Source organism: Bos indicus, chromosome 28, assembly GCF_029378745.1.
Source record: "Bos indicus isolate NIAB-ARS_2022 breed Sahiwal x Tharparkar chromosome 28, NIAB-ARS_B.indTharparkar_mat_pri_1.0, whole genome shotgun sequence".
NCBI classification, from domain to species: Eukaryota; Metazoa; Chordata; class Mammalia; order Artiodactyla; family Bovidae; genus Bos; species Bos indicus.
The window spans coordinates 33,787,459-33,811,293 of NC_091787.1; the positions used below are offsets into that span (position 1 = coordinate 33,787,459).

Here is a 23,835-nt window from a genome sequence, read left to right on the forward strand (position 1 = left end):
ACGCACCCAAGGCAGCAGACTGTCTTCTGCACACGCAGGTGGACACGTACCCTGCTTTCCCTTCAGGCGCTGGACAAACCCTCTGGTCCATTTCTTGGGTGCCATATTGAGGGGGATGCCTGAGAGCTCGCTGTTAATGTAGAGAGCACACTGCAGCTGCAGGAAGTCCCAGTCTTCCATGATCATCTGGGTCTTGGCTCCGGATATCCGATGCTAAGAATGAGCAGAAGCAAGCCTGGTCAATTTGACTTTCTCCATCAGACACTTCTGTTTGCAGGGACAGACTCTAAAACCTGGAGTTTGGAAATGCCCATGGGAAGTGCTGACCTTTTTAATGACGTCATTTAGGAAAATGATTTCTGTCAACTTCATCGTCAGATCGTCTTCATTGGTGCCAGACTTCAAATCACTCACGACAGAGGGTCTGATGCACAAAGGGGGCACTAAGAGTCGTGTGAGAATCAAATCGGAGGGCTTTCCAGCTTCCGGATTCATCAGAAGTAGAGGGATGTCTTCAGCTGGGATTCGTTTAAATAAATTCAAAACTACTAAGGGATTCAAGTTTTCCTATGGAAAGGAAGGAAGAGCAGAGAGAGCTCAGCTTTTTTTCCACAGCTTAGGCAAAGGTTTACTTCCCCATGCCCCCTAACCCAGCAGTACCCAATCTTGGCATCAGGAACTGACTAAGGGGGCGATGGTTCAGGCAGGACTGCCAGTGGGGGAGCAGCAGATGAAGCTTCGCCTGCCTGCCGCTCACCTCTCACGTGCCCGGTTCCTAACAGGCCTCTGACCAGTACTGGCCCACGGCCCAGGAGCTGGGACCCCTGCTCTAACCGCTTACCTGAAAACACGTACAAGTGATGACAACGGCTTCTGATAACTTGCTATATATACTGCAAGAGCCCTAAAAATGTGCATGACTTTTATTCCAGTAATTTAAGCCAATAATACCACTTAATTTTTCCAAAGGGTATGATTTTAGAAATTAACACAAAGATTTAGCTATAAGGATGTTCACTAAAGCAGATCTGAATTGTGAAAGCTGCTAACAGCCTGAAAAGTTACTGGCCAGATAAAATCATGGTACATTCATATGTAGAAAACTATGAAGCCGTTTAAAGAAAAAAAATGAAGACACAAAAATGTGGCCTATGCCATGAAAGGTGTTCATAAAATATTGATAAATGAGATAGGTATGTTTACAATGTGGTCTAATTTGGGCAAAGATGTACATCTACGGAAAAGAGGAAATGGAAGAGTTTACCAAGGTGTGAACAGGGCCATCTTTAGCTGAGTTGGATTATCGTTTTGCTTCTTTTTATACATTTCACCTTTCTGTAATGAACTTGTATTGTCTTTGTATTAACGTCACATAACAGAGGCGCCACGCTGTAAAAATGCTGGTTATTAGATTTTCTTGGGCTCAGACTGTGACTGAGACTGTACGTTGTCAGCACAATTCGCCGCACGTGACTTAATGAAACAGGGAACAAAGCCAAGACGAATGATCAGCTCCTAGAACACCACCCAAGGAAAAGTGTCTACAGTCCTGCCCTGGAGAAGATGGCAGTGTGGCTGGGCAGAAGGAAGGAATCTCACTGGAGGCTTTCGAGTCCGGGCCCCTGTCCAGAGAACAATGCATGTCCTTGGCTCCCATCTCGCAGCAATGGGCACCTCACTGCCATCAGAAACAGTCAGGGAGGAGGAAGCTTAAATCTAACAAAATTCTAGAATGGGACGAAGGCGAGACGTTGCCTGTAGTACCACAGTCAGTCCTGGACGAGAACATTAAGGAGCTGAAGGCCGTCCAGGAGGGCAGGAAGACTGGCAAGAGCCTGGAAACCAGTTCTCAGCAAGTGATAGGAACAACTGCATCCTCAGAGGCACGAGGAAGAGGCCGCTGACTTACTGTTAAATACCAGGAAACGGAGGTCAGGGACTGATGGACGGCAGAGCAGGGCCCGGATGTGCATGAGGCAGAAGACCCAAACAGCCCAAGCTCTCTAGACATAGAGCGTGGCTGCCTCGGGTGGTGATGAGCCGACACAGCTGAGGACTGGTACTCAGTCTGCAGGGATGATGTCATTATGGAGAGACCTTATCTGCAGGTCTACCCATCCCCAGATTCGTACTAAAACAGGAGTGGATATACGTCAGCCCTCTGGAGTAGAGTCCAGAGTTTCTGTCCAATTCCAAAAGGTGTCTGTGACCCACAAAAGGTCAAGAACCACTGCTCTAATGTCTCTTCCACTTCAATCATGTTGTGCCTCCTATAACGGCATGGGGCTGCACATTCCTGAAAATTCAATGGGCAGGCACACATGTCAGTGAGTGAAAGCTGCTCAGTCATATCTGACTCTTAGTACCCCCATGGACTGTCACCCGCCAGGCTCCTCTGTCCATGGGATTTCCCAGGCAAGAATTCTGGAGCAGGTTGCCATTCCTTTCTCCAGGGGATCTTCTAGACCCAGGGATCCAACCTGGGTCTCCCACGCTGCAGGCAGAGTCTTTACTGTCGGAGTCACCAGGGAAGCACCATGTCAGGACACGGGCCATCCTGAGATTAATGAGACACCTTTTTGCTGCCTGTCTTTATAAAAGGTAAATGTTAACTCAATAATTGTTTACTTTGGTTACTGAGTGGCCCTCTCTGAGGAGGGGCTGCTTGGAATTAGGCAATTGGTGAACTCATGCTTTGTTCTCACCCATGGCACAAGAAAGCCCAGGACAAACTGGTAATCTTGGAGGACCCGCCAGTACTCCAAGCACTGTGACTGGCATCAAACAGGACCTCAGAGCAAAGGATCCTGTGAGGGACTAAACTGAAGTGGGAGAAACTAGCAGAAACATAAGACGGAACACAAGAGGTGTATGGGGCACAGCAAATGAACACGTGGTTGAGGAAAAGGTGAAGACTGGGGTGGGGTGCGTTGCAGAGAGAGAGCAGGCTGCATGGAAGCCCAGGGATGGGGGATTCAGGAGAGAGGGAGGGCGCAGAGGCTCTCTTAAGCTGAAGGGACACACAAATAAGAAATGGAAGAAGCCTTACCTCTCCATCATTATTTCTGTTAATACAGGAACATCAGTAATAAGAAAACCACAGTAACTGGGTCACGTGCTTGAAGCATTTGCTATTTGCTAAGCATTTGATCTGGAATCCATCTTTTACTCCTCATAATGGCCCTAAAGCAGACACTCTTGTAATCCCTTTTATAGTTGTGGAAACTCAAGTCCAGGTTGGGTCATGTGTCTAAGATCATAGAGTAAGTAAGTGGCAGTGTGCGTGTGTGCTAAGTCACTTCAGTCATGTCTGACTCTTTGTAACCTTATGGATTGTAGCCTGCCAGGCTCCTCTGTCCTTGGGATTTTCCCACCATGAATACTGGAATGGGTTGCCATTTCCTCCTCCAGGAGGAAGGAAGTCTCCTGCATTGGCAGGCAGATTCTTTACCACTGAGCCGCCTGGCAAGCCCCAAAGCTCTCAACCATCACCATCCTAAATCACATTGAGGGTGTCAGCTGGGTCACGTGGGCTGGGGTGGACAGAGAGGTGGAGGCAGTGGGGGGCACAGAGAGACAAGATGTACACGCTAGACAGGTGGCTCCTAAGTGGGAGGAGGTTACCTCCTGGGCCCAGTCACTCAGGACAGTGGGCCCCAACCTTCGGCACCACGGACTGATTTCACAGAAGACAACTTTTTCACGGACCTGGGCTGAAGGGGTGGTTTTGGGATGATTCCAGCACACTACATTTTTTGTGTGCTTTCCTTCTCATCTAATGCCTCTGCTGATCTTGAAGGAGGTATTGCTCCACAGCCTGGAAGTTGGGGACCTCTGACTTAAGAGACTTTTCCAAACAAGATGCCTCCTAGGCCCTAAACACTTCTACTGCAGAGGGTGCGGGGAGCAGAGAAGACTTGGTCCTCTGCACGTAAGGACAGTGGCCTCAGGGGCCCAGGCGGAGAGTTGGCAGGGGAAAGTGGTGACGGGCATCAGGGAGGCTGATCTGGGGGCAGCAGAGGGAATGCACAGGAGGCTGCAGCTAAGGCCACACCCAGGAGAGCCGGGCAGCCCTCAGACTCGCTGAACGCTTTCTGCACAGTTGTCAGCCTGGAGGGTGGAATTCCTCTACACTCACGCTGGGAGGAGGACGAGATCAGCTTTCTCAGTCTGCACCTTCACTTCATCTGCAGGAGCTTGAAGACATCTCCACTGGGATGCACGGCTGATGCCGTGCCCCATCATGGAGTCCAGGGGGACTACCAGTTTCCAGACGCCAGCACATGGACACCCGCTCACCTCTGACCGCCTCCTCTCACACCCGTTGCCACAGTGGCTGGTCATCAGTTACTATCCATTCTGACTGCACACTCTGACCTCTGGCTTCACTATCACTGCCCAGGGTCAGGGCCTGCTTCCTTTTTACATCTCACTCCCTAAATCAAGGCATAACTTACATATATAATAGTAAACTGCACACATTTTAAAGAGACGGCTAAATTTTTACACAGGTACACAACCACCACCATTCAAATCAGGACAAAGAATATGTGCCCCTCTCCAGAAAATACCGATACCCCTTTCTCAGTACTAAGCCCTCACCCCAGTTCAGTCTGGCCTGTTCTTGGTCTTGATATAAATGCAATTGCATGGACTCTCATATAAGGCTGCCTCCTCTCAATAGGATTCTGTGATTCAGCCAGGCTGTGTGTGTCAGCTTGATTCTTTCATTCCAGCACAGTATTCCACTGTGTGGATCTATTACAATCTGCACATTCTCCTGTTGACAGGCATCTGGGTTGTTTCTAATTCTGGCTTTTATTAATGAAGCTGCAATGAACATACTTGCACAAATATTTTTGTGGATGTATGCACTTGCCTCTCTTGGGTACATGCCCAAGAATAAAGCTGCTAGAAAATACAGTAAGTGTAGGTCTTACTTTGTAAGGAATTTCAGAGTGGTAGAAACATTTTATAAGGTTACTATTGATATAGGAGTGCCAGTTGCTTCAGATCCTTGCCAGCACTTGGTTTTCAGTTGTTTTACATTTAATTTTTCTAAGAGGGTGTGTGTTTCAATTAGTATTTCCCTGATGACTAATAATGTGGAACAACTTTCCATTTACTGATTGGCTGTTTGAATATATCCTTTTGTGCAGCGCCTATTCAAGTCTTGCTTCTGCTTTTAAAAATCAGGACTTTATATTCCGGACATGAGAGTCCTTTGTCAGACATATGAAAGTTGAGCATTTGCTCCCAGCTTGTGACCTGGTTTTTCATTTTTGTTACAGTGTCTTTTGAGCAGTCAGGCTGTTCTAAAATGTCATTGTTTATGTCTCTCCCTTGCTTAAAACTTGAATGGCTCCACATTCTCCAGAGTGGGAGGACCTCGACAAAGTGGGTTCAGCTGTCTGTCTTTTCTCCAGCACAGGCCTGCGCCCCAATGGCCTCAGCGAGGATTCCCCCTCCACCACTTACTGTTATTTTGGCCGATGCGGCCTCACAGGGTTGCTTTCAGGATAAAATACGAGGCGCTCCACGGAAAGAACTTGGACCGACACCGGACAGTAACAGCAGTCACCAAGTGCGAGGCGCTTTGTTAGCGAAACGCTGGGACTTCTGAACAGAACTCGGCTTCAGAAGGAGCCCCAGCACAGCCTCCTGGATGTGGCAGGCTCACTGCCCGAGACTCTCTAAACCCTACTCAGGTTTAAGGACCACAACAAACCACACCTTTCCTCACAGTCCTCCCTAACCAAGCCCCCTATTTCCCACTCCTTCCTATCCTTTCCATGCCTGTGACAGTCAGCACTGTGTCCCATGGTATTGGCTATACTTTCATGGGTTAATGTCCTACAACACCTTTAAAACCATGGGATTCCTGGGTGCAGACCCCCTGCCTGGTGGTTCCTGATGCTCCCCACAGGTCTGGCAGTTTGGTACTCAGTGGCCACTTAACTGTTAGTTTTGTATACTATCAATTCTAGAAGGTACCATGTGTCTCAAGTACTAATCGAATTCAGAACAAGGTAGAACAAGACACGTCACAAAATCCTACTAATTAAGTTTGTGCCAAGTAAAGCAATGGGAATTACCTACAAATTCTATTAACACCACATCCATGTGAGACACAGGATCCCTCAGTGTATGCTATACACAGCTATGCTTTTACAATCTTTCACAATGAAAATGTAACATGTGTTACCTGTATAACTAAATGTGTGTTAGTTACGAGGACAGCTCACAATAAACTGAGTGCCAGGCGAATACCTGTCACGTGAAGTATCCCTGGAGATCTAACCCCAGTGGACCTCTGGTTCTGGAGGAAGGGTGTACCCAGAGGGTGAGGAGACAACGTGTGATACAGACAGAGCGAGGCAGGGGCAGGCTCACCTGGGCCTTTCCCAGCAGAGGCTCCACTTCCTTGTTATGCTCTATGGCGGTTTCAAAGGACTGAAGGAAACTTGATACGATGGGATCCACCACTTTCTTGTTGGTCTTGTATTTCTCATGGATTATCTTCAGTAACCCGCATTTCTTGACAGTACCTGTAAGAGTTAATCCATTCTACCATGATTGGAAAAATCAGGTTCTTGGTTAGGCTGGTCTGAGGTCGCGATCTAGGAAATGCAGTTACGGAAACTGCCATCGCGATGACAAACAAGACGTGCATCTGGCTCACCATTGAAGGCGCCGCAGTGATGGCACGTGTTCTTTTTCCGGCACTTGTCAGAGATTTTCTTCTTTAGCCCTCGCTTCTGGAGGTAGGTCAGGCCGGGCCTCTTTAGATAATCCAGAAACTGCTTCTTCTCCTCCTGGGACAGCATGATGTGGCAGCAGGTTTTACAGATCATCTTTTGAAAATTAAACCAAACAGATAAAAGAATGAGAGGATGAAAAAGTATTTTCTTTTTTTTAAAAAAAGCTGCATCCATCCCTTGTCCAGGACACTTAATTATATGCACAGATCTACAGGAAGACATGCTTAGAGGCAGCCCATGTTCACCAGAATGCTGGCTGTAGCCACAGCTGGCAGGGGGGGTTTTTGTTAGCTTTATTCCCTTTCTTGTGCTTGAATTATTTTGTGCTTGTATTGCTTTATTATTTTTTTACAATATATATCTACAACCTACTCAAGGAAAATCAAAGAAAAAGAATCTTTAAGCAATTTAACTTATTGCAGGATGAAATATTATGTCAGACAAATCAAACCAAAACAAAAAAACAAACCCCTCAAACAAAGCAAATAATACATGTTTAATATAAAAATGTTCCCTACATGTATCCCCCACCAAGCTCACTCTCATGTCTCAGGATCAGTAACTTTCAGGGAGACGGAGTTACTGTATGGAGATGGACACATACACGCGTACCTGTAAGATGCCTATAACTGCTCGGAAGTACCCCACGTGGAAGCACGGCAGTTCCAAGTCAATGTACCCATAGTGGCCTAGACAGTCAGCCAAGTTCTTCCCACAGGTTTCACAAGGACGGTCCTTCTCACTTGTACCCTGTGAATAAAAGTATGATCAATAATCAGTGGAGACCAGTGGAGAGGAAACTGGGACGAGCCCTCACAGGTGGCCAGGGGACCCAGAGTCAGAATCACCTGGGAAAGTGCAGGGTATTCATGTTCACTGGACCAAGGAAGGCTGGAGTCCCTGAGATACGCTGGGGAAGGGGGGAGGTGGAAGGAAGACTTGGCTTCTTCCTAGTTGGTAAGTCACCAGTTGCACCGGCCAGTCAAAATACATGGAACCATGAAGGGCAGCAGGTCTTACCATCCTGTGGTCAAGCACCCCGTATAGCAGTGGGGAGTGGTTGTTGTCCTGGCTGTACAGGTTCTTACTCACAACCTGGATGTGTGCCTGCTGGCGCATCTCCTCGGCTGACTTCATTCCAAAACAGATGTGGCTTCTGGAATGGAAAGAGATAGGGGAACAGTTACATCAAAACCACTCACCAGGAAGAGCATTTATGCCTGTGACCCACCATAAGCAACCTTATCCTTCCCATACCTGACAGGCTCTGCTCTCTCATTACTAAATGTTCCTTCATCCTGCTGACTTGTTCTCACCTTCATTATCTAAGGATGGTGGTCAGTTGTACCTACCTCCTTGCTGCTGAATCCAGGAAGAATTTCTCATTTTAACGTCTCTCTGCAGCACTGACAGTAACCTCTTCACCCCTTATCTTGCAATAATTTCTTTCCCTGGCTTTGGTAACACCATCCATGTTTTGAGTTTTTCCCCTCTCTGGCTGTTACATCTTCAGTTTCTTTTGTGGCCTCTCCTACTGCCCTCTCTCAGATGTTGGCTTTTCTCCTTACCTGGAGTTACAACCCCATTCCTCCTGGCCTCCTACACCTTGTTCCCGAGTGCTGTCTGTCTAATCTCTATCTGTAGCCCAACTATTCCGACTCATACACATACCTCCTTTGGACAGTTACACAAGTACCTAAACTCGGCACTTTCTCTCCCAAATCTGTTCCTTTGTTCATTTTTCCAACAAACTGGGGGTTTATAATGTGCCAGGCACCATCCTGAGGGGCTGAGGGTACAGGTTAGACAAGACAAACTCCCTTCCAACATGGGGCTCAGTTTCAGGGAGGGCAAGACAGAGAATAAAAAAACAGATTCACAAAAGTGAATAGATGCAAAGACTGAACAAACTGAAGCCTAGGGGAGAGTTTGACAAGACTATGTTATGTGGTCAGAAAGTCTGGAAAATTGACATTTCAGCTGAATTCTGAATCAGAGGGAGCCAGTCATAAGATGACCAAGAAGTCATGCATAGAAGTACAGCTTAACTAGGGCAAGGGTTCTAGAGCCAGCTCAGGCCTGGCATTTTCAAGGCACCAAATGAAACCAGTACTGTAGAGCACAGAAAGCTAACGGAACAAGAAAAAGTCCGTGAGGTATGCAAAGACCGGCTTTAGGAGGGCTTGGGAACTTTGACAGGCGACTTAAATGTTAGTCCAAGGGAAAGCTGCTTGAAGAGTTCAATCTCAAGTGTCAAGGATCTAATTTGCATTTTAATAGAATCACTTCAGGTGGTCAGAGGAAAACAGATTATATCTACATCTGAATATCGTTGGAGGTTGGGATGGCTTTGGAGGGACCACCAGGGATAATTTATCTAGCAAAGAGGCACGTTTCCCATTCCAGTGAATGGCAACCTCCAAACAGTCACCCAAGCAAGAAACTCTGTGCATCAGTCTCATTTCTCCCTTACCCATCCTTACCAAAACTGTTGATTTCACACCTCTCAACCGAGAGAATGGCCATCATCAAAAATTCTACAAATAATAAATGCTGGGGAGTGTGTGGAGAAAAAGGAACCCTCATTCACTGTTGGTGGGAATGTAAATTGGTACAACCAGTATAGAGAAAAGTACAGAGGTTCCTTTAAAAACTAAAAAGAGTTATTGTATGATCCAGCAAGCCCACTCCTGGGCATATATCTGGAGAACACAAACTACAATATGAAAAGCTATACCTCAATGTTCACTGCAGCTCTATTGACAATAGCCAGGAGAAAAGGAAAGATATAAGCAACTGAATGCAGAGTTCCAAAGAATAGCAAGAAGAGATAAAGCCTTCCTCAGCACTCAATGCAAAGAAATAGAGGAAAACAACAGAATGGGAAAGACTAGAGATCTCTTCAAGAAAATTAGAGATACAAAGGGAACATTTCATGCAAAGATGAGCTCGATAAAGGACAGAAATGGTATGGACCTAACAGAAGCAGTAGATATTAAGAAGAGGTGGCAAGAATACACAGAACTGTACAAAAAAAGATCTTCACGACCAAGATAATCACGATGGTATGATCACTCACCTAGAGCCAGGCATCCTGGAATGTGAAGTCAAGTGGGCCTTAGAAAGCATCACTATGAACAAAGCTAGTGGAGGTGAAGGAATTCCAGTTGAGCTATTTCAAATCCTGAAAGATGATGCTGTGAAAGTGCTGCACTCAATATGCCAGCAGATTTGGAAAACTCAGCAGTGGCCAAAGGACTGGAAAAGGTCAGTTTTCATTCCAATCCCAAAGAAAGGCAATGCCAAAGAATGCTCAAACTACTGCACAATTGCACTCATCTCACACGCTAGTAAAGTCATGCTCAAAATTCTCCAAGCCAGGCTTCGGCAATACGTGAACCATGAACTTCCTGATGTTCAAGCTGGTTTTAGAAAAGGCAGAGGAACCAGAGATCAAATTGCCAACATCTGCTAGATCATCGAAAAAGCAAGAGAGTTCCAGAAAAACATCTATTTCTGCTTTATTGATATGCCAAAGCCTTTGACTGTGTGGATCACAATAAACTATGGAAAATTCTGAAAGAGATGGGAATACCAGACCACCTGACCTGCTTCTTCAGAAATCTATATGCAGATCAGGAAGCAACAGTTAGAACTGGACATGGAACAACAGACTGGTTCCAAATAGGAAAAGGATTATGTCAAGGCTGTATATTGTCACCTTGCTTATTTAATTTCTATGCAGAGTACATCATGAGAAACACTGGGCTGGAAGAAGCACAAGCTGGAATCAAGATTGCCGGGAGAAATATCAATAACCTTAGACATGCAGATGACACCACCCTTGTGGCAGAAAGTGAAGAGGAACTCAAAAGCCTCTTGATGAAAGTGAAAGAGGAGAGTGAAAAAGTTGGCTTAAAGCTCAACATTCAGAAAACGAAGATCATGGCATCTGGTCCCATCACTTCATGGGAAATAGATGGGGAAACTGTCAGACTTTATTTTGGGGGGCTCCAAAATCACTGCAGATGGTGACTGCAGCCATGAAATTAAAAGACGCTTACCCCTTGGAAGGAAAGTTATGACTAACCTAGATAGCACATCCAAAAGCAGAGACATTACTTTGCCAACAAAGGTCCGTCTAGTCAAGGCTATGGTTTTTCCAGTAGTCGTGTATGGATGTGGGAGTTGGACTGTGAAGAAAGCTGAGTGCTGAAGAATTGATGCTTTTGAACTGTGGTGTTGGAGAAGACTCTTGAGAGTCTCCTGGACTGCAAGGAGATCCAACCACTCCATTGTAAAGGAGATCAGTCCTGGGTGTTATTTGGAAGGAATGATGCTAAAGCTGAAACTCCAGTACTTTGGCCAACTCATGTGAAGAGCTGACTCACTGGAAAAGACCCTGATGCTGGGAGGGATTGGGGGCAGGAGGAGAAGGGGACGACAGAGGATGAGATGGCTGGATGGCATCACTGACTCGATGGACGTGAGTTTGAGTGAACTCCGGGAGTTGGTGATGGACAGAGAGGCCTGGCGTGCTGCAGTTTATGGGGTCACAAAGAGTCGGATACGACTCAGTGACTGAATTGAACTGAAGACATGGAAGCAACCTAAAAGTTCATCAACAGATGCATGGATAGGATGCGGTGTGTGTGTATACACACATAAACCCCACACACACCATAAAAAAGAAACAATGCCATTTTCAGTAACATGGATCGCTCTAGAGATTATCATACTAAGTACAGTAAGCTAGACAGAGAAAGACAAATGTCATATGATATTGCTTATATGTGGGGGAGAAAAAGATACAAATGAACTTATTTACAAAAGAGAAGCAGACCCACACACACAGCAAACAAACTTACAGTTACCAAAGGGGCAGGTGGGGGTGGCAGAGATAAATTAGGAGTTTGACATGAAAATATACCCTTACTATATTTAAAATAGATACCCAACAAGAAGCTACTGTATGGCACAGAAATGTATACTTAATATTTTGTATAACCTATAAAAGAATCTAAAAAATAATATGATTATAAAAATAATATGAATATAATCTAAGAAAGAACATGTGTATAAAATAACATATAGTATATATAATAAAAGGTATATTTTTAGATTCTTTAACAGATATAATAACAGATATATATTATTATACGTGTTGTTTCTTATATCTATTATAGGCATATTATGCTACTTTATACATATACATTCTTTCTTAGATTACATACACATTTTCTTTTTTAGATTCTTTTCCCTTATAGGTTCTATAAAAGAGTATCTGCCTGCATTGCAGGAACTGCCCGAGACGTGGGTTTGATCCCTGGGTCCGGAAGATCCCCTGGAGGAGGGCACACAACCCACTCCAGTATTCCTGCCTACAGAATCCCATGGACAGAGGAGCCTGGTGGGTTACCATCCAGGCAGTTCGCAAAGAGTCAGACACGGGTGAAGTGACTGAGCATACATGCATGTAACTGACTAACACAACATTGTAAATCAACTACACTTCAATTGACAAAAAAACCCTCCCTGCCTGCAAGATGACTCTGGAACAAAGCTGCAAAATCAGCTTTCTTCTCATCACTGTAATGTCTCCCTCCTCTATGCTCCTGTAGGAAGGCTGTTTGGTTTGATTTCTTCCGTCTGAACCCCTTTCCCGTTGGTGCCAACCCTTTTCCTTGCACTTGTCCAGCTCAACCGCTGGCTGGCCTACCTTCTCCAACTAGACTAAGCAGTAAGGTCTTCCTCATGTCATATCCGGAGAAGGCAATGGCACCCCACTCCAGTACTCTTGCCTGGAAACTCCCATGGATGGAGGAGCCTGGTAGGCTGCAGTCCATGGGGTCGCGAAGAGTCGGATACGACTGAGCGACTTCACTTTCACTTTTCACTTTCCTGCATTGGAGAAGGAAATGGCAACCCACTCCAGTGTTCTTGCCTGGAGAATCCCAGGGACGGGGGAGCCTGGTGGGCTGCCGTCTATGGGGTCACAGAGAGTCGGACACGACTGAAGCGACTTAGCTTAGCTTAGCATGTCACATCTCTAATGCCTATCAGAGGGCCCAGCACACAGTACCTTCCTCAACTAAGTGTCTCCTGAAAGAACGATTGATTTATTTCTTTACCGGAAGTTCTAAGGCGAGGCTGTGACCTATTAAATTTCACCTCATTTGGGGCACTGCTATCCATGCGCCTGTGACACAGCTTTCTAGCTGGTAACTCCATTCTTTTCGTCAACAAATATTACCTCCGTGTCATGTATCCTGCAGCAAAATGAGTCCCCGCCCCAGGCTGCTTCCCAAGCTGTAGTGACCAAAGATTCGCAGAAAGGGGTCATCATCTGACCTCAGAAAAACTCTAGTTTCGACCCAGGGTGTACTTTATCGCCAAGGTTCCCACATCTCCCATTCTCTGCCGAAACCCAAAGGAACACCCCTGGCCTGCGGTTCCCCAGATGCTGAAATACCCCCTGCCCAATCAATATTCATTAATCTAACCTGATAATCCTGAGCTGTGCCTACACCTCCCACTGATTCTTGGTCCTTTCCTTCCAACTGACCCTCAGCTATGACGCTTCGAGACCCAAGACGCCTGACCTTGGATTCCTTTACCCCTAATTTCTCTGCCCTTTGGGGATTTTGGCTCCATCTTACATTTTCTTGGCCACATCTGTCTCCCGGAACTGCTCCTTCACCATGGTGACGGCTGCCGGGGCTCCCTCCTATAAACTCCTGGAGCTGGATTAGAAATACGACGTTCTCCGTACCACCCGTGGCTGCTTCTTGACCGGTTGCTAACACATCTGCGGCATTTTTTCGGCCACCGTAACACGCCCCACGTGCCCGCCCCCACTTCCGCTACTCGCTAGCGCGAGTCTGTCAAGAGAGGCTTCAGGCCCGCAGCTTCTCGCCTTCTCTCCATACCGCCATCTGGCGGCACCTAGTTGAAACCGCCGCGAAGTCCGAGCTGTATTTTCCAAGTTCCATTTCCAATCTATTTCTGCTTTATTGGTCTGTCTCTCTTTGAACCAGCACTCTTTATTTTATTGCTACACGTCTATCTCCCTGTAATCAACGGACAAATTTCAAATAGCAAATACTTATTAAAAGCTATAAAGAAAGCTGAGCATCGAAGAATTGATGATTTTGAACTGTGGTGTTGGAGAAGACTCTTGAGAGTCCCTTGGACTGCAAGGAGATCCAACCAGTCCATCCTAAAGGAGATCAGTCCTGGGTGTTCATTGGAAGGACTGATGTTGAAGCTGAAACTCCAATACTTTGGCCACCTGATGCGAAGAGCTGACTCATTGGAAAAGACCCTGATGCTGGGAAAGATCGAGGGCAGGAGAAAGGGACGACAGAGGATGAGATGATTGGATGGCCTCACTGGCTTAATGGACCTGAGTTTGGGTAAACTTTGGGAGTTGGTGATGGACAGGGAGACCTGGCGTGCTGTGGTTCATGGGGTCGCAAAAGAGTCGGACACGAGCGACTGAACTGAACTGATTAAAAGCCCACTCCAGTAGTCTTGCCTGGAAAATCCCATGGACAGAGGAGCCTGTCTATGGGGTTGGGTATAGTCGGACACGACTGAGCGACTTCACTTTTCACTCTAACCCTGAGGGTTGGGATGGGGAGGAAGGTGGCGAGGGGGGGGGGGGTGGTGTTTAGGATGGGGGACACATGTATACCCATAGCTGATTCATGTGAATGTATGGCAAAACCCACTACAATCTTGTAAAGTAATTAGCCTCCAATTAAAATAAATAAATTTACCAAAAAAAAAAAAAAAAAGCTCACTTTTGTAGGGACTAAGATTTTCATGAAAAGACAAAGTTTTGGAAAAAAATTTAGACAATCAGATTCTCTAATCTCACAAAAATAATAGCAACGGTCGGGTCTGCGTACTTGAAATAACAAAAGGTTTTGAGTCAGTTCTGCAGTTTCCCCAGAGGTAAAATGAGGAGGCTGGTCGAGGGGACCGCCAAGGATGCCTTCCAGCTTTACCAACCGCTAATGCGGGTGGAGGGGATTTAACTTTAATCTGCTTTAACTTAATTTTAAGTCCAGACAGTCCAAAATAATGAATCGAAGTGGAACATGTGCTAGCATAAACCTGCTCCGTCTAAACTGTGTACCCTCGGGATTGGCTAGTTCCCGTTCGGGGTGGGTGTGGCGAAAGACCACAGAGATCAGATCTTAAAGCACTTTCAAACAGGCATTGGCGACGGCGGCCTCACGGTCCGGCCACGCCCCCACGTCGGCGCCGTCCGGGGACCTTCTGTGAGCGTTGATATGATTGGCCGGGGAAGTTTAGCCCTCTTTTCCTCCCTGGCTGCTTGAAGATCACCCGCCATCATGGTGAGTCTCTCCGAACCCGTGCATCCATCCGCCGCATATCTGAGCCATCCTCCGTCCCCTGGTTCTGACATTGGCGTTACACCCACCGCATAGCCCCGTTACTCTTCCATGGCCGAGTCTGACCGGGCAGACCTGTTGCCGAGGGCCTGGGAGCCTTCGGCGAGGAGTCCGGGATGTGTGCTGTCTACCTAGACATGCCGGGCTTTCAAGAGTCCCAGGAGTGGGGGATTGCGGGAGTACCTACTGTCTTTGTCGTCCTCGTGGAGTCTAATGGATGGGGTGGGGTGAAGAGAGAGACATCATGTTTGCACTCCCAACTTGTGGTAGACGGTTTGCCTGTGAAGGCAGCCCAGGAGGTGAAGAGGGTGCCAGCAGCGCCCGGGCGAGTTGCGATGAGTGAAACTCATGTGTAAGCTACAGTTATTGTCAGCCGAATGGCTTCTCTTGTTTCATGGGGGAAACGGAGGCCTCCGGGTGTGGAGCCACTTTAAGGCTTGCGTGCCATTGCTAGTTCACTCATTTGAAGGTTCACCAGTTTTTAACCCCGCTCCATCTTCGACCTATTTTTTTCCTTGATCCCGACTTTAAAGAATTGAACTTTGTTAAGTGGATTCAGTTTGGTGTAGTTTTTTTAAACTGTAGTTGAAATAGCTGTCAGTTTACTCTGAGAGCTCTTCTTACCGGTTTTGTTCGTAGTGTAAACATGCTGAATGCCCACATTCTTTGGTAGTTACTGTGTAAAAGCAGTGGGGCCATTCAGAAGGGAGTACGATTTTTGTGGGATGTAGAGTCGGTCATTCAAGAAGGGTAGTTTACATGAAGATAGTGCGATGCTTGTCAGATCTCTGCTGGCTCCTACAAACAGGGTGGTCTGACAATAACATTCGTAGAATCACAGCTTCACCCCAGAGAAGTGGAACTTGGGGTGGTTTTTGTCTTAAGGGTACAATTGGCAGAGTCTGGAGACATTCTTGGTCAGAACTAGGAAGTGGGTGTGCTGCTAAACATTCTGAAATACACGGGACAGTCCGCACAACAGAGTAGTAGCTGGGCCAAGACATCTGAGGTTCGAGAAACCTGGAGAGTGATTTCTGTAACAAAACGAAGTAAGCCTTTACAGATTCAGTGTGTGGCTGTTGAGCACATATTCTTGGTACTGTTTTTGTGTTGGGGTGACCTGTGAGTTAGGCAGTTTGCCAAGTGTGTTAGGAGGAGATGGGAATTGGTGTTTTTTTTTTCCCCTTTTATTCAAGGTTTCCTGGTACTGATGCATATGACTTCTTTGTTTTAAATTAACTGTTTACGGACAGTGGCTATTGATGTGGACCGTGCAGGTCTAGGTCTTGGAAAATCACAGTAGGGTCAGGAAAAGATTGACTAGTTATTAAAACTATTACTAAAACGAGCGTTATGTTTTCAGAACGACACAGTAACTATCCGGACTAGGAAGTTCATGACCAACCGACTGCTTCAGCGGAAACAAATGGTAAGGAGGGGTAGGTCAAAGTTTGGTTGTTACTCAGTTTAGAAGACGTATTTCATTATAATATACTCTAAACTTGATAATTTCTTCGTAGGTCATCGATGTTCTTCACCCTGGAAAGGCAACAGTACCTAAAACAGAAATTCGGGAAAAACTGGCCAAAATGTACAAGACCACACCAGATGTCATCTTTGTATTTGGGTTCAGAACGCATTTTGGTGGTGGCAAGACAACTGGCTTTGGCATGATTTACGATTCCTTGGATTACGCGAAGAAGAATGAGCCCAAACACAGGCTTGCGAGAGTAGGTGCCCTCATTTGTTCAGGCGCTGCTGAAGACATGTTTTTAATGGCATTGTATTGTGGGTGCAGCAGAATGAGCAAGAGCAAGCAGTCTGGAGGGATGACACTAAATAACTCTTCAGTGGTTGACAGAAGAGGTTCTTTGATAAAACGCACAGATAGAGAGTGGGGTTCAGATGGTGTCTGCAGGATTTGAGGAGGTGCCTTTCGAGCTGGGTCTGGAAGAGCAAGTGAAGTGCTCCTGGAGGTAGGAACTGGCTGGCAGTAGAGGGATGGGTTTAGAAAGCATAGGTTGGCCCTACCTGAAGTGAAATCTTTATTCCCAAATGTCTTAGAGTTTGGACTTAGCTTCATAGTTTAGGTTCATTGAGCAAGGAGCCATGAAAAGCTTGGGGTGATTTCCTGAGTATCAGGTACATAGTGAACTCCAGGTGATGCTTGAAGAACGCTGGTTTGAACGTCCACTTATATGCAGATGTTTTTTCAGTCGTACAGTCTGTAGTATGGTGATCCAAGGTTGGTTGAATGCATGGTGGCAAAAGAAAGCGGATGTGGAGGGCCAAGCCAGCCATACATTCTACTAAGACACTCGGCTGTCGAGATTTGATGTCTTATTCCTGGAGTTGGATGAGTTGATGTTTGCAAGTCGTATGTTCATATACACACCTTTCTCCTTCAGCATGGCCTATATGAGAAGAAAAAGACCTCACGAAAACAGCGGAAGGAACGCAAGAACAGAATGAAGAAAGTCAGGGGGACTGCAAAGGCCAACGTTGGTGCTGGCAAAAAGGTATAGTTTATCGAGGAAAATACAGAAATGTCAGTTTCAGGTTTTTAGTTTATAGAAAGGTGGGGTTTTGTTTTCTTAATAACCTTTCTTAATGTTTCTTCTTTTCCCACTTCTTCTGGATTACAGAAGGTAACCTGTTTTGAGAAGCCACGTAACGTAGTATCTTAACACCTCAGTAGAGTAGCTTTGCCCACCCCTTAGCTCACAGATTAGCACAGCACAGGGCCACATCGGTTCAGTGATCCTGGTGGGTGCCTTGCAAGTCTTACCAGGAAAGTTTTCATTTTACTGCTAATTGCAAAGGTTTGTAAAGAGGGAGCGGATCTAGGTTCCCAAGACTGATGTCCTTAAAATTGGCAACTGATTGAGGAAGCAGCTGAATCAATGTGGCCCGTGTTTTCCTGGCACGCTGGAGAGGCAGCACAGTTTTCCATTGCTTTCCTCTCCAGTTAGTCAGGACTTGAGTGATTTTAATTCTCAGCTTTTTACCAGCTTGGCTAGCTAATTGTAAGTAGTTGAATGGAATTAAGGTGTTGGGTTGTCAAATTAACAAATAATTAAGTGTTCTGTGAACTTTTTTTTTTTTTGCCTTTTCCCTCTACTATCTTGGAATTCTTGTTCATCAGAAATGAAGTGTCTAGCAGGTACTGAGATTACGAGCACGGTGTGGGGATGGATGCATCGCCTTCACTGAGTTTGCTTTGATGCTTTGCATGTTGGCTTTCAGAGGAGAGTTTTGTAGCAGAGTCTATTATACAACACTACTGCTGTGGTTTAAAATAGTATATTGTGAGCAAAGGAGAGAAACTTTAAATCGTGTTTATTTTGGAAACCCAGAAATGCATGTTAAGTTGTGAGGTGTCCCAGTGGAGGAAGGTGGCCCCTTTTAATTGGCACTTGCTGTGTTCCAGAGCACCACATACCCAGGAAATGAATGGCTTTACTTCATTAACAAGGGCTTCGAAAGGGTTCTCTGATCCAGTCATGAGCAGTGTCTCTCTTGGAGACTGGTTGATTGACTGGCAGCTCAGTAAACTGGCCCAGAAAATCTGGCAAAGCCTCTGTCTCAGAACACCCACCCAAAGCTGCCTTTCACCATCTCTCTACTGTCCCATTGCTTATTATTTGATCTCCAGGTTTCTACCTGATGCCCCCCCTTTTTTTAATTAAAAAATTTCCAAGATAATGGAGTAGTCACATCAAAACCTTTGATAAGCTTTTCCCACAGATATTTAAATATATTTGTACAGTGAGCAGCCTGAACATGTAGCATGAAAAGTGGGCTGGGAGTGGATTGGGGCTAGCAGGGTTTGAAGCAGTGGTGGTCACAGCCCTGTGTTTCCTCATCGTGACTCCCTGCAGAGCAGGCAGGCACCTGGTGTGCGCCCTCAGGCTCTGACCACTTCCTGGTGCCGAGGAGCTGTCGTGGACGGACTGCCAGAGGAGCTGCTTGCTGCTTAGAACTGCTCTCTGTTTGTGAGGCTTCCTAAACCTGTTGACAGACATTCCAGAAGTTGAAAGCAGTCAATATTTGTGTACTGATCTGGATGATCTGAAGAATGTTTTTACGTTTTGTTTCCTTCATTCAGCCATGTGTTAGTGCTCAGCGGTGACAAGGTGCAGAAAGTCAGGCACCGTAATTGTTCTTTTTAACTTAATTTTTGTCCACATGTTGGAATTGCATCTTTTGGGTGCTGTAGAGTTTTATGTTAAAAGAATAGTCTTGTGTTTGAGCAGCGACTGAACTATTTTTACATCAGCTAAATTCTGTCTCTTAAAATACTAATTTGCTACTTTTGTTGATTGTGAATAGTGGCTTTTAAATTACTGAACCTGAGACAGGTCTTAAAGACTTGCTTGATCCTTTAGAGCTCTCCCTTTGGTTAAATTAGACTTTAGTCTGGGATGATTCTCAAGTCTGTTGATGGTGCTAACATGCCCAGCATGTTGTTGCTGAGCAGAGCAGAGGGGCTGAGGCTCCTAAAGTGGGCATAGAAATTGGGCAGGGTGTTCTCAAAATTGGGGAGAATAAAATCAGTTAGTGCATCTAGGGAGTGCTCTATATACGATTGCAAAGAATAAAACAATCATCATTAAGGTACCTGATTGCATGCAGATTATTTAGGAGTTTGCAAAGGGACTATTAACGAAATGTTTCTTTTCCCTCTTCCCTCCTTTCTCCCTTCCCTGCCACTATTCAGTGAGCTGGAGATTGGACAACAGGTATTCAAGCTTTTCGTTTAGATTTAGATTTTTGGTTGACAGTATTAAAGCATGTGAAACGATTTAGAAGCATATTTACAGTTGCTCTCAAGAGTTGTGCCTTTTATAAACTAGCAGTGTCATGGTTTTGTTTTCAAAACTTGTTTTTTGTCTCATCCCTAACTGGAATGTTTTTTTGTTTCTTGATGCTTGCATTGTGTTAAGATTACACAGACTTAATACGGACTAGGTTACTAATGTTCGTTGTGCATGAGTGTCATTAATTTTGCAGTTTGTTGAAGACTTTGTACTGTTAATTTTTAAAGACTTTTAAAGGTAGTTGCTAACTAATTTCTTTTTTCTTTGATTCACAGAAGGAGTAAAGATTCTGCAGTGACTGTATCTGTGGTGATTGTGCAGATTTTTCATGAAAGAGAGAATAAACTAAGACCTTTTACATGTCTGGCTGTTTGGAGTATATTTGAAGTTTCCTGGGAGTGTTGTAAATTGGTTTGCTATTTAACAGAATTAAACAGCCCAAGATCACATGTTGCATTAAGCATTCAGTGAAAACTTGCTATATTGGGGTGGTGTTTGTCCTTTCCTTTACTAGCACAAAGATGTCAGTGTATAGAGTATCTGTAGCATGGGGCATGTAGGGCCAGTCCAGTGTGCCATGTTAATACTTGGTATTGTAGTTGGTCAGTCTCTGAAAGAGACACTTGAAACCTGAATTGCTTTTTGGTCTTACTAAAACCAAAACCTTAGTTGTTAAGGAAAAAAATGTGCTGGCTGTGATGAAAATGAAAGTTACTAGGTTGCATTCTCATTATTTACCCTGGAGTAAATAGGATCTGACACAATCATTAGTCTATCACAGGTTTGTGCTTATGTGATAAATGGGTGTTCTGTTGTGGGTGGGGAATTTGGAAGAGGCTCTCAAGTGGTGAATATTTGTGTAGTGTGTAGTTGTTTGGTAAGTCTGATTGTGCATGGGATTTATGAGGTATGGAGGATTATCTGGTGCTGCTTTTTCTTTGCCAGATGCTGATTCTCAGATTGGCTTTCTCAGGCATCAGGTTGAGAGGCTGAACTGGCTTACTGGTCAGTTGTGTGGGGGTGGCGGGCTTGAGGGTTCATGAGTTGGGAGGGCTTGAGTGTTTAGTGGGAGCAGAAGGGATGTTAATAGTTTGGGTTTTCTGTATCATTCATTCTTCCCCACAGTTGGTGTGATTGATTTGTACATGTAGGAATTAAGCTTATAAATGCCATTAAGAACTATGTCAGTGGATGGAAAGCTCCAGAGAAACTTCAGGAAGCAACAGAGGACTGTTGGGTTGGTTGCTTTGATGGGGGAGCCAGGAGAAGTAAGAATTTCCAGCAGAAAGCATCTGAGGGTTGTAGGAAGGAAAGATATTTTGAAGAGAGCATGCTGGGAAGCCTTGACTTGAAGGAGCTATATGCTGGGAGGGCAGGGATGTGACCAGGTAAGTGAGGGGCCTGAACCTGCTGGCTGAGGATACAGAGGGCAGAGTGGGTGTAGGTCCGTTTGTAGTATGCTGAGGCTAGATACTTGGGTTTGTGGAACATCATGGCCCTATGGGTTCCCTTACTAGGAAATCTGCTTTGTGTTTCCTTAATAGGACCAGGAAATAAGACCTGATGGTCTACTTGTAGGAAGAGTAGAGAAGTGGGGGATTTGGGCCTGCATGCTACACTTGAACCAAAATGGCTAATGGGTGGCGTGGGATCCCTGGGGGATTGGAGGTGAGTGGCAGTTTTCAGTGAGCAGTGCGTGGGGGTCAGAAGAAGTCATCTAAGCCTGGTGAAGATGCAGTTTCCCACTACTGACTGGGGGTGTGGGAACAGAGACCGATTGGTGAGCAGCATGTAGGCAAGAAGCAGAAGATCCTGGGAGGCTCAGGACAGGGCAGAAGGTAAAGCTGGAAGCAGTGGTGGGCACGGTTGACGGGGTAGCCCCAAGTTCCCGTGGTCACCAAGTTAAGGAACAAGGCTCAAAGAAGCAATGGAGCAAGAACTGAAGGGTAGGAGGTGGTTTTCAGAGTAGGGTACTAGAGGCTGATGTGAAGATAGACACTGCAGGGAACCTGACCAGGTGAGGGTTGGCATGCAAGTCCCAAGGTGTGTAAGCTTTTCTATTGGGATATGCTCAGGAAAGGCAGGGTGCAGTCACTCAGCCAGTAGTCTCTCTGAAGGGGGTTGTATATAAAAGATCCAGAGTTCTAACCTCTTGAGTTGGAGGAGTCCACAGCAGGCCCAACCTGGCATGGTGACAGCTGGCAAAAGTAGAGGGTGGGCTGTGTGCCTCAGGGTAGATGTTCTGCTGTCCCTGTGGCCTCTGCTCCTGCAGCTGGCCTGGACCCTGGTCCACCTACCCTCTGTTCTCATGGCCCATCTGCATGCTGCTTAGCCTTCCATCTAGTCCAGCTGGGTGGGCACGTTGCCTAGTCCCCTGATTGGGTTAGCTTCTCTATATCGGGGCCCTCCAAGAGTGCATTAGCTTCCCAGGTGGCACCAGTGGTAATGAATCCACCTGCAAGGCAGGAGACGCTGGTTTGATCTCTGGGTCAGTAAGATCTCTTGGAGGAGCAAATGGCAACCCACTCCAGTATTCTTGCCTGGGAAATCCCGTGGACAGAGGAGCCTGGTGGGGTAAAGTCCATGAGGCTTCAAAGAGTTGGACACGACTGAACGCGCACGCAGTGTGTGCTCTGCTGACCTGACACAAGGTCATTTTGAGTCTCAAATGATAAAAGCATCTATGAGAACAGTTTGGAAACAAGTGCTGAACAACTGTGCCAGAAAGTGAGGACTCTCTTTCAGTTGTGCCCAATTGTGTGCAGTTTGAGGGTTCTTAAGAGATTGAGCTCTTTGTCGGCTCTGATAGTAACCAGATCAAGTTCTGCTGTCAACAGGCTTTGAAAGAGCCTCCATGAAAACAAAGTTGACTTTACTGATCAGCAGTCAGGGAGGGCACATCCCTTCCCTTCGCTTGGCACTTGTGAGGCTTGTGGTGCCGTGAAGAGAGCTAGAAAGAGTCTGATGAGAAGAGCTTAGGACCGCACCCTTTCTTTCCACTTGCAGCCGCAGGTGCCCAGGTGGGAGTTCAGTTGCTTAATCTATCCGACTCTTTGCGACCCAATGGCTTTCCCCGTCCTTCACTATCTCCCGGAGCTTGCTCAAACTCAAGTCCATTGAGTCCATGATGCCATCCAACCATCTCGTCCTCTGTCATCCCTTTCTCCTGCCTTCAGTATTTCCCAGCATCAAGGTCTTCCAATGAATCAGCTCTTTGTATCAGGTGGTCAAAGTATTGGAGCTTCAGCATCAGTCTTTACAATGAATATTCAGGGTTGATTTTGTTTAGGATTGACTGGTTTCATCTTGCAGTCCAGGGGGCTCTCAAGAGCCTTCAGTCAACACCACAATTCAAAAGTATCAATTCTCATTTGTGCCCAGGTAATCAGCTTCTAACTGCTACACTCTCTTCCAAAGAAAAGATCAAATGGCAGGTTGATTATTTTGGGCTCTGCTGAAAGATGGTATCTTGACAAACCATACTTTTGGAGCTGAGTTAGGTACTGTATGAACAGTTCTTTAATCTGTACAATAGCTCGAAGAGGCCAGTCTCACTGGACCTATGTTGGAGGGTTTAGAGCAGGTAAACAACTTTCAGCTCAGTGATGGGGTGGGATTAGAATGCAGTTGAGACTTTATTGTGCATTTCTGTGTGTGCGTGCCGTGCTCTGCTCAGTCGCTCAGTTGTGTGACTCTGCAAGCCTGTGGACTAGCCCACCAGTCTTCTCTGTCCATGGGATTCTCCAGGCAAGAATGCTGGAGTCCGTTGCCATTTTCTACTCCAGGGGATCTTGCCAACTCGGGTCAAACCCGTGTCTTCTGCACTGACAA

The 23,835-nt window shown here is 45.9% G+C and overlaps 2 protein-coding genes across 8 annotated transcripts in view; one reads left to right on the forward strand and one right to left on the reverse strand.

Moving 5' to 3' along the window:
- Positions 1-13,613, reverse strand: part of POLR3A (RNA polymerase III subunit A) — a 46,773-nt gene extending 33,160 nt beyond the window's left edge. For both annotated transcript variants that reach the window (XM_019953962.2, XM_019953961.2), the window contains exons 1-7: positions 13,421-13,613; positions 7,782-7,917; positions 7,374-7,511; positions 6,683-6,854; positions 6,394-6,548; positions 328-567; positions 51-213 (exon numbers count right to left, since the gene is read on the reverse strand). In XM_019953962.2, the coding sequence (XP_019809521.2) occupies positions 51-213; positions 328-567; positions 6,394-6,548; positions 6,683-6,854; positions 7,374-7,511; positions 7,782-7,917; positions 13,421-13,464 (1,048 nt within the window). In that variant the 5' untranslated portion in view covers positions 13,465-13,613. The remainder of the gene's footprint in view (positions 1-50; positions 214-327; positions 568-6,393; positions 6,549-6,682; positions 6,855-7,373; positions 7,512-7,781; positions 7,918-13,420) is intronic.
- A 1,434-nt stretch (positions 13,614-15,047) lies between these two features.
- Positions 15,048-23,835, forward strand: part of RPS24 (ribosomal protein S24) — a 257,955-nt gene continuing 249,167 nt past the window's right edge. For 2 of the 6 annotated variants that reach the window (XM_070782170.1, XM_070782169.1), the window contains exons 1-4: positions 15,048-15,127; positions 16,548-16,613; positions 16,705-16,914; positions 17,593-17,703. In XM_070782170.1, coding sequence (XP_070638271.1) covers positions 15,125-15,127; positions 16,548-16,613; positions 16,705-16,914; positions 17,593-17,703 — 390 coding nt within the window. In that variant the 5' untranslated portion in view covers positions 15,048-15,124. Of the gene's footprint in view, positions 15,128-16,547; positions 16,614-16,704; positions 16,915-17,592; positions 17,704-17,829; positions 17,887-18,329; positions 18,348-19,904; positions 19,927-20,279; positions 20,369-23,835 lie in introns of those variants that run through there. The other 4 variants (XM_019954111.2, XM_019954112.2, XM_019954109.2 and 1 more) reach the window with 4 other exon arrangements.